The following is a 10,484-nucleotide window of genomic DNA, read 5'->3' on the forward strand; positions in this document are numbered from 1 at the left end:
TTCTCTTCCAAAGACGGCATCAATGTGGTTAGTGGCGATCCAATTCAAGATTGTGCGTTGATTGCCGACTCGTGTGAGAAGGTTGTTGCAGTTGGAGTCAACTGTACCCCGCCAAGATTCATTCATGGGCTGATCCAATCAATTCAAACGGTACGAATCTCCCGTGGTTCTTGCCTCTTTAGGTTCCTTGTTTATTGTTTTCGTAGTAAATTTGCTGCTTCTACACCCGGCCAATTTGCAGGTGACTGCCAAACCAATTCTTGTATATCCCAACAGCGGCGAGACTTATGATGCCAGCAGAAAGGAATGGGTGGTGAGTCAACTAATACTAGCTTCTTCGCGGATACTAAGAATGTAATACTATGATGAACGAACTCGTGCCTATAGGCCAAGAGGGCTTGTTAGCTTCCATACTGATCATACAATGGGCCTAATCATCAGTTTTCATGACTTTTTCGTCTTAGATTGTCTGATGATATGTAGTTACTGAATTATTTACTTGTCTCTTGATGAAGCCATCAACTGGAGTGAAAGACGTAGATTTCGTATCATATGTTGGGAAATGGCGCGAGGCTGGTGCTTCTCTAATTGGAGGGTGTTGTAGAACTACACCAAACACCATTAGAGCCATTTCCAAGACTCTTTCAAGTTCTGCTGTAAGGACCTGATTTGGGAGAGAAGACAAGTTGCTCAACTTTGTGCTTTGTATCTGTTCCGACCACATTAAGTTTCCGAGCTTATGTATGAACCTTATGAAACGAGCAATAAAACTGTATGATATTTGTTTCCTTTAGATCCAGTACCATATATAGTTTCTGAATGCTTACTGGATTGATTTTTTGGTTGCAACTTTTTAGGTGTTTAGGGATTTGATATCAGTGAGAAAATATTATTAGATCTATTTTATTTTTAATATGGGATGAGGTTACATGTAACGAAAATTTAAAAAAAGAGTGTATTTTTATAGTTAAACATTTGGGTAAATTATAAAGGATTTTTTTGATATTTATTATAATTACAATTATTTTAAAATTAATAGACGTCTAACAAAATACACTTTAAAATGGACTGACACAAAACATATTTATTAAATGATGTTTAATTTTAAAAGTATTTATAATTTTTTCAATCGATTTAGAATAATTAAAATTATTGCAAATTTTAGAGTTTGTTGTAAAAAATTCCACCGAAATCTTTTACAAAATATCCGTTAGATTAGTAGGAGTGAACATATAATTTTAATTTTGTATTGTGATTTTAATTTAAATTATTAAACATTAAAAAAACACAAGGAGTAAAAAAGAATTTAGCCTTACTTTAGTCAGTTGCTTTTGACTGCAAAAATAATGTCAGGAGAATTAGACAAGTTATAGAGGTCATTCTATTTTGGACACACCTCGGGAGGTTTATGTAATTGTTTCTTTTTTAATATGCAAAATTGCTATGGTGTTATCAATTTTAATCTTGCGATTGGATAATTAAAATTCCATTATTTAATTCTGAACAAAATGAGATAATTAAGACTACGCGAAGCTGCAAATGAATAAAACTGCGAGAATCGACCGGCGGCTGCTGGCAGTCAAAGGTTGTGGAAAGAGAGAACACTGCGCAGCTAAAATACTGTAACTCGCTATGACCTCCACCGTTGTCCTCTCCTCACCTCCCATGACCATCCCCTCCCCACCAAATTTAAACCCACAAATTCAAGTGCAATCAAGACCCATTTTATACAACCTCGTACTGGAAACTGGGTCTCTCAAATCTTGCAAGAATCTTCAAGAGATTAAACAACTACATGGACAGTTCACAAAACATGGACTAATAGGTGACGCCGCTGTGCTAACGAAGCTCATTGACAAGTATTCGCAATTGGGGTCTTCTGAAAGCTTAGAGTATGCCCAAAAAGCCTTCAAGATATTCAAGAACATCAGGGAGGATTGCCGTAGTAGGATAATTTACCTGTATAATTCTTTGATAAGAGGGAGTTCCTCGGTTGGAGCTTTTGATGAAGCCGTTTTGCTGTATGTGGATATGTTGTTTGAGGGTGTTGCGCCTGATAACTATACCTATCCATTTGTTTTGAGTGCTTGTGCAAAAGGCTTGAGGCTTTCTGAGGGAGTACAACTTCATGGTTCTCTTGTGAAGATGGGCTTTCATAGTGATATTTTTGTGCTGAATTCTTTGATATATTGTTATGGAGAGTATGGAGAAATTGATAGAGCGAGAAAAGTGTTTGATGAAATGTGTGAGAGAAATGTAGTGTCATGGACTAGTTTGATTTGCGGGTATGCCCGGAGAGAGAGCCATAAAGAGGCTGTTTCTCTATTTTTTAAAATGGTAGAAGAGGGAATTGAGCCCAATGAAGTTACCATGGTGAGTGTGATTTCGGCTTGTGCGAAGTTGGGGGATATGGATTGGGGGGAGAGAGTTTTGGATTATGTGGAGAAGTCAGGGATAACAATCAATACTGTCATGGTAAATGCACTTGTTGACATGTATATGAAATGTGGAGCTGCTGAGAAGGCGAGGCGACTTTTTGATGGATGTGTTGATAGAAATTTGGTTCTTTACAATACACTCATGTCTAATTATGTAAAGTTGGGGAAGGTGAGAGATGCACTTGATATATTTTGTGAAATCCTTGATGGAGGAGCTAAACCGGATAGAGTTACTATGTTGTCAGTAATCACATCCTCAGCTGAACTAGGTAATTTTCGCTTGGGGATGCAATGTCATGCATATGTCTTAAGGAATGGGCTTGAGAGTTGGGACAACATTGGCAATTCACTTATTGATATGTATACCAAGTCGGGCAAGCAAGAATGGGCTTTCAGAGTCTTTGATCAAATGTCCAACAAGACTGTTGTTTCATGGAATTCTCTACTCGCAGGTTTCGCCAGAAATGGTGATGTGGAGTCAGCTCAAGGATTGTTCAATGAGATGCCAGAAAAGGATATTGTGTCTTGGAATACAATGATTGGTGCTTTGGTCCAACAAAGTTTCTTTAGAGATGCAATTGAGCTGTTCCACTCCATGCAGAATGAAGGGATAATGGTAGACGAGGTCACAATGGTGAGTGTTGCATCAGCCTGCGGCTATTTAGGAGCTCTGGATCTGGCAAAATGGACTTACAATTACATTAAGAAATATGAAATTCACTGTAACATGCGGCTTAATACAGCTCTTGTCGACATGTTTGCTAGGTGTGGGGACCCTCAAAGTGCATTAAAAGTTTTCAGCACAATGAAAGAGAGGGATGTCTCAGCTTGGACAGCAGCAATTGGGGCAATGGCCATGGAAGGTAATGGGGAACGAGCGCTTGAGCTTTTCCATGAGATGCTCGGCCAAGGGGTTGTGCCTGATGAAGTAGTTTTCTCTGGAGTATTGACAGCGTGTAGCCATGCAGGTTTAGTTAAGCAAGGAATGCAAATATTTAACAGTATGAAAGAGCACGGAATCACTCCGCATATTATCCACTATGGTTGTGTTGTTGATTTACTAGGCCGGGCAGGTTTGTTGGATGAAGCTCTTGATTTCATCAATACCATGCCTATGGAGCCTAATGGTGCCATTTGGGGTGCTTTTTTAGCTGCTTGTAGAATACACGAGAACGAAAAGATGGCAACTTGTGCAGCCGAGCTGATAACCAAATCTGCCAAGGACAAAACAGGAGTCCACGTTCTCCTATCGAACATATATGCTTCTGCAGCCAAATGGGATGATGTTGCAAAGGTGAGGATGCAGATGAAAGAAAAAGGTATGAAGAAAACTCCTGGTTCAAGCTCAATTGAGGTAAATGGAGTGGTCCATGAGTTCACTTCTGGAGATGAATCTCATCCAGAGAATGCACTCACTGCCTCGATGCTTCAGGAGATAAACTGCAGACTCAAACATGCAGGCTATGTTCCTGATTTAACGAATGTTTTGCTCGACATTGATGAACAAGAGAAAGACTTTTTGCTCAATCGACATAGTGAGAAGCTAGCCATTGCCTTCGGCCTTGTCTCTTCTAGTCAGGGAATGCCCATACGAGTTGTTAAGAATCTGCGGATGTGCTCAGATTGCCATTCATTTGCAAAGATGGTGTCAAGAGTGTACGACAGGGAGATAGTTATTCGAGATAACAACAGGTTTCACTTTTTCTGGCAAGGCTCATGTTCTTGTCGTGATTACTGGTAATATAACCGAAGTATCTGGGCCTAGATTTTACCAATGACAACAGTGATGCTATCAGCATATCATCCCTCTTCTTGTGTCAGATGTATATACCATTCTTTTCATCCTCAGTGATGTAAAATATATGTTAATTTGTTGTTGGAGTATCAGTATTATAGAATAGTTTTACCGACACATGGGGTAAGAAAACGACCATCACATGTAACCAAAAATCCTATATCTAACAGGCAACGGATATCTAAGAACAAATGCAAAGCTTAATAACCAAAGCTTCTTCACAAGCCTGGATACCCTATTGGATTCTAGGAACATAGATTCCTGTTCTTGGTGGTTGTATTTCACGACCCCAGCTTAGGGAAAACGGCATCAATGAAAGAATGATACATTGGATCAGCTGCCCAGACTTGAGCCAGATGATGAGAAGACGAAGTGCGCCGGTGGACCTCTTCAATGAGCCAGATGCTGGCCTCGGCTTTAGACGGATGGATGATCATGTCTAGGGGAACATCCTCATCCTCCGCTCCAAGCCTCTCTTGGTCCAAGCGTTTCAAGTGAATATTGGTGAGGTAGTGGAGAGGTTGCTTATACATCTTCTTCATCGAGCTGCCTAGTCCAGTCCATGAGGTATAGGGAATAACAGTGCCACGCTTAGTTGGTATTGGGATCAGCTTCATGTACTCTTGGTAACTTTTTGCTCTTCTGAACAGCCATGCTGCATTCCAGGGCACAGGAAAAACATGAAATATCGAATCCATTCAGGCCCAACAATGGAGGTAAACTGAATTTAAACTAGAAGTTGTGGGATAACATTAAAAGATTTAAGTCATAATCAAGGCTACATTCGACTTCATCATTTGCAAATATTGCCATTTAAAAAGCAACCAGATTTTCGATTTCGGAGTTCTTAAAATCATGCGTGCATCTAAGTTCTTGGTTGTAGAAGAAACACAAACACCCAAAAGCAAAGGTAAGTAAGCAGAAAAAAGGGGCAACCATCTTTCAGAAAGATGGTTCTTTTGTGGTGAAACATAGATTCCTATAAGAAATTAGGAATGAGAACTTTGCTTCCACATCAATTTATAGATATGAATCAGACATTGGTTATGATACATAAAAGTTTACTGAAGTAACACTTAGATCCACAGGGAACTAATATTGTATTTTTGTAGCTCTTTGTTATTTACTGGTATTGATACATATGCACAGTTGTACAAGAAAAGAAACAAGTCGACACCTTTGGCATTCACAAAAGATTCGTGAGACAACTTTTTGTCAATTAAAAAAGGGCATGCAGAATCTCATATTAGAAGAAACGAGAACAAAATCCCAGATTGTTCCACACTCTGCACTTTGACACCAAGGCTGAAAGAAATTTTCAGGGCAACAAAATGCATTCTTATATCAGTCCCATCAATTTCTGTTGTTTATGAATTTTGAAATAACATATCCAGATCCACATTATACTAAGGTGCTTCAAGTAAATAAAACATAGATGGTGATGATTGCACATCAAATTCATAACCCTTGGTATTTCACATCAAGATCAACATTATTTACGTATGATATAAATTGTACGAGCTATGTAAACATGATCAACTAAAATGCAAGGTTGAACAGTTATTTAGGTCATAAACAAGACCATCCATATATATAAAGCAATGGACCATGAACCTCCCCAGCAAAATGTTTAGATTAGAAACATAAAATATACTTAAAGACTCCTGCTGTGGACATAAGTCAGTAATCTCTTGCTATTATGTTTTCTACAAATATAAATTGCAGAATGTTTTGTAACTGACAGAAAAACAAGGTCATAAATAATGCATAGAGAAATAAAGTCATAAGGGACTTCACCAGTGAAACTTAATTACCTTCAGAAGATAATTCTATGGAAGGGTCATCATTCAGCTGCTGGCTCATCAAGACATCATTGTCTGCATCGGAGGAAGAAGAATCATCTGATAAAATCTCTACTTGCTCATTAGACAGCATAGGTCTCTTCATGGCTGCACATATACATTTGCATTACAGAGGGACCTTTTACATAAACTAGAAAGGGTTGGAGAGGAATCACTGGAGACAAAATGCGATTAAAAGGACAGGAAATCAACTGGAAAATGAAAATCAAATACTAGTGGACTTCTTGGTTTCAGTTAAGTTGGTTATTGAAACCCCCAATAAACAATGAAGATTTTCACCCTAAAAAATATATCAGTTGTGAAATGAGAAGCAAAGGACTTCCCTAGAAAGTCTATGAACGCTCTCAAAATTACACCAAACTTTCCTATAACTTCTTATTTTATTTAGTCCCCAGGCATAAATGTAATACTACTTGAAGCCATGCGAAATTGTTGTATTTTAGTAACACTAGATGTTCAATGCAGAAACCCACTCATGCAAGGAAAATATCCGGTGTCCAGAAGGTTATGAATTTACTGTAATGTTACGAAAACATGAGCAAACAACACTAAAGTAATTCTAACCAAAACAGAAAGCAGTGCACAAGCTACTGAATGCCCTCTATCAAATACCAAGATGGTTTTCGCCTTAACAGGTTAACACATTTTAGTTTGAATTTTCTAAGTCAATCAAACTTCAACACCGTGAATCAAATATTAATTCTATGTGCGATGTATATTATGAAAAAAAGTAATCTATATTATCTCTCAGCAGCAAACTGTTGTTTACATTAATGAACAATTTTTAGTATATAGTTTGCTTGTTATTGTAGCTGAGGAAAAAGGGAACAATCCAAAAAATTAGTCCGCTGTCCCCCATGTCAATCTTACAAGATAAAACACCATGTGTTTATGTATTTTAAAGACCAATGAGTTCGATAAGCCCTTTATTCCAAACAAGACATCCTATTACAAGCATATGGACAAGCGTCATGCTATATAAGCAAAACACTAAACTTCAACTAAGAAAGAAGCTTGAAAAATAACATTACCACATAAGAAGACTAGAAATGTCCAGAAGAATGCAATGCTGTAACCCTGTTTTATCCTGATGCCCACCGTAACCAAACCCCCAACCCCAGCCCCAAAAGAAAAAGATGCAAAACCTGGGCTGCCGTTTTTCCAACTGATCTCAACTTAAAAAAATTAACGTTCCAGTAATAAAAGAAACTCTGGTTAGCCAAGAGAAACGCTATTAGCACAGACGACAAAGGGTTCAAGAAGGACAATAGAACATTTCAAGAATGTAGAATCAGATATCACAGACACCACAAAATCAAGAAATAGAGTAGAGAGAAACAGGAGAACCTACAAAACCAGAAATCAAGAAATAATAAATGGGTTGGCGCTCTTGATAAAGAAACCTAATCCTAGTTCAGTGTAACAGGGAATGCTCTAAAGAATTCTTTACCACCAATTGATCAACAAGCACATACAAAGAAAGAGAGGGAGAAAGAGAGACGTTACTTACTATGGGGAAGAGCGATAGCGAGAGCGAGTAGTGCCTGTTTTCTATGACTAGTGTTTCCAAGGATCTGTTAGATTGATATTAGATTCAAATAATAATTTCAATTAAGAAAATAATACTAAGAACAAATGAAGGACAGTGAAAAGAAATAAATGTTAATAATAGTAAAATTAAAAATAATAATGTTTTTTGAAGTAATAAAAATAATGTTTTTTCATCAACATTGAAATAGGACTCAAATGGGCTTCCCACTCTCCTAGCCCAAAGTAGTGTTCCCAATAGTTGGGCCTTTTGGGTCATCTTAATGGATTTATCAAATTACTTGACAAATAAAATAGGCCCAATGAAGGAGTAGGCCCATCATTATCCCCTAAAACCAAATTCTTAATGTCAACTTCAAATTTGATTGGTAAGAGAGAGAGTGAGAGAGAAGCAAAGCATAATTGGAGATGAGGTGAGAGTGAGCGCACAGGATTAAGACAGAATATGTCTTATTAATGAAAAGATGAAGGAGTAAAGACAAGGTTAAGGAATATAATCCAGCTTCCCAATTCCCAATTCCCAAATCCCCTCTCTCTCTCTCTCTCACTAATAAAGATTTGAATCTGCAGCACAGCAGCCTTATAATTCTTTGGGATTCTCTCTCCCTTTTCCTCTTATATATATAATAGGGATAATTACACTTCTTTTCTTTGAAATTTGATGTTATTACATATAAATTTTTTGTAATTTGAGAAATTACATCTAACACTCTTGAGGTTGCTTCAATCCAACAAATAAGTCCATTCGTTAGTCAAAATTCACTAAATTTGCTTAAATTAATAAAAAATAAATAAAAAAATTAATATTTACCTTTGATTGATTAATTACTGGTCAAATATTTTTTTAAAAAAATTAAAGTACCCTTATAATGAAGAAGATATACCTCCTTACGTGCATTGATGCATGAAGATATATGAGGTAATTTGATTATAAAAAAGATTTATTTAACTTGCAATAAGTGATTAGTGTTAATATAGATTTTTTTTTCTAATTTTTTTATTAATACAGCAAATTCGATGAATTTTGACTAATGGAGGGACTTATTTTTATGATAGAAGCAAATTTCAAGAGTGCTAGATGTAATTTTTAAAACCACATGGGGTTTACATGTAATTACGCCAAAACTTAGGAGAGGAGAGTGTAATTACCCCTATATATTATATAAATGTGTTTATAGAAAAAAAATGTAATTTCCTTCTATGATATGAAAAATAAGTAAAAAAAATTTTGTAAAAAAAGAACTAACAAATTATCTCTACATTTAGCATAAAACTTTTTACCCATTTCGCATATTAAATGGGGTAGATTACATTTAATTCTGTGTATATACGAATTTTTATGAAAAACGATCCTTTAAAAAAAAATCTCTAGTATTATTTAGTACATGTGAATTATATCCATATTCACAGGGTTAGAACCTATTTTTTTATTTTAATTTTATATTTCAATCGTAGCGTGTCGATATATTGAATTAAATACGTGGGAAAATATTGAATTTGGTGGTTGGTGTAGATCATATGCATGAGATGCAACACGGGAGGAGTTGAATCACAGCCACAAACGCGCAACGATTTTGCATTTATTTCTAAATTTAATGCACCAACTATAATAATAACAATACAAACATCTTCCTTTAATTTTCTTTTTTTTTAAATGCTATAAAAAATGAAATAGAAAAAAAGAAAGAGAAAAGATTATATTGAGTTAGATATGAAATGTTGGTGGATACATAGCATTAATAATTTTGAGCCAAATTGAAGGTACAATAGAAGATTGAGTTGTTAAAGGGAAAAGGATTTGGTGATTTGAATGTCATAGGGACCAAACCACAAGGATAAATGCACCAAACTAAAAGTATATATATATATAGAGAGAGAGAGAAAAGCAGAAGATGAATATTTCCCATCTTTGACTGCCTTTCTACTCTTCAATTTTTTCCCTTCCATTAATCTATCATATGGGATTAAATTTACATTTTCATAAACTATGGGATCAAATTTGAAATAATCCTAAAATATAGGTTAACTTTTGCAATTTTGCCACCCAATATATATATGTTGCTCACTCGATATTTATACTAAAAACTTAGACAACTCTTGATATTATACAATCCGAAATATTATCGATTTGGATATTCAGTTATTGATTTCGCAATCCGAAATTAGAAAACTTCAATTATTTATATTCATTATTGGCAAAGTTTTTCTTTTGAGAAGTCATTTCTTGGTACACTTATATTTCAAGAAACAACAATACATTATTGTATGCATCAATAAACAATTATCACAGTATAAATATTAATGAATGAAATAATTGACAGACTATATCAGAATTAAGATGTTTTGGTTGATTTTTAGAGGTAATTTATTTACGTATATGAGAGATGTTGTCATGGAAATCTGAGTCAAAGATAAAAGTATAGGACCATATCTTCTTCTTTGGCCTTTAGATATTCATTTCCGAATGATGGGCCATCCCCTCTTCGTTTTCACCCAATTTCCCACTTTATCACTCCCTTTTTATTATTCAATTTCCGCTTTTCCCATTTCAAATAATTCCAAATTATAAATATATATTCGAAATTATTAATTGTAGTGCAAAACTATATAATTAAGTAAGCTCATGTTGGTGGGATGCGGAGTAATTGATAGTCTCACTCTCCCATTTATTTTATTATATTTTATAATTAAATATTTTTATAAAGTTATAGAATTAATACCAATATTCTATTTTAAAAATTTATTGAAGCATTAATGTGGTCAGAGGTGTTTGGCAAGAGAAAGAGACCCATCGTCTTTTTTTTTTTTTTTTTTTTTTTTTTTTGCGGGGGGGGGGGGAAA

General features: G+C 35.5%; 3 protein-coding genes across 3 annotated transcripts in view; 2 read left to right on the plus strand and 1 right to left on the minus strand.

Annotated features, from left to right (window-relative positions):
• LOC105171316 (homocysteine S-methyltransferase 2) overlaps window positions 1-793 on the plus strand; it is a gene marked incomplete in the record, with an annotated part of 2,853 nt that extends 2,060 nt beyond the window's left edge. Inside the window, 3 exon segments of the mRNA XM_011092386.2 lie at window positions 1-150; window positions 242-313; window positions 516-793. Coding sequence (XP_011090688.1) covers window positions 1-150; window positions 242-313; window positions 516-668 — 375 coding nt within the window.
• Window positions 1,493-4,319, plus strand: LOC105171318 (pentatricopeptide repeat-containing protein At3g22690). The gene has a single exon (XM_011092389.2). It carries the CDS (start codon window positions 1,633-1,635, stop codon window positions 4,177-4,179), a length of 2,547 nt encoding a protein of 848 aa, XP_011090691.1. The 5' UTR covers window positions 1,493-1,632; the 3' UTR covers window positions 4,180-4,319.
• Window positions 4,267-7,265, minus strand: LOC105171317 (protein RDM1). The gene is made up of 3 exons (XM_011092388.2): window positions 7,127-7,265; window positions 6,048-6,182; window positions 4,267-4,888 (listed from the first exon to the last, which is right to left on the minus strand). Exons 2-3 carry the CDS (start codon window positions 6,178-6,180, stop codon window positions 4,515-4,517), a joined length of 507 nt encoding a protein of 168 aa, XP_011090690.1. The 5' UTR covers window positions 6,181-6,182; window positions 7,127-7,265; the 3' UTR covers window positions 4,267-4,514.

Source organism: Sesamum indicum, linkage group LG10, assembly GCF_000512975.1.
Source record: "Sesamum indicum cultivar Zhongzhi No. 13 linkage group LG10, S_indicum_v1.0, whole genome shotgun sequence".
Classification (NCBI taxonomy): domain Eukaryota; kingdom Viridiplantae; phylum Streptophyta; class Magnoliopsida; order Lamiales; family Pedaliaceae; genus Sesamum; species Sesamum indicum.

What these genes read in the sequence shown, in the direction of transcription:
- LOC105171318 (XM_011092389.2), top strand. Translation starts at nt 1,633, where the DNA reads ATGACCTCCACCGTTGTCCTCTCCTCACCTCCCATGACCATCCCCTCC.
- LOC105171317 (XM_011092388.2), bottom strand. Translation starts at nt 6,180, where the DNA reads ATGAAGAGACCTATGCTGTCTAATGAGCAAGTAGAGATTTTATCAGAT. An exon ending in CATAGAATTATCTTCTGAAG is followed by an intron (nt 4,889 to 6,047) that starts GTAATTAAGTTT and finishes CCTGGAATGCAG; the next exon opens with CATGGCTGTTCAGAAGAGCA.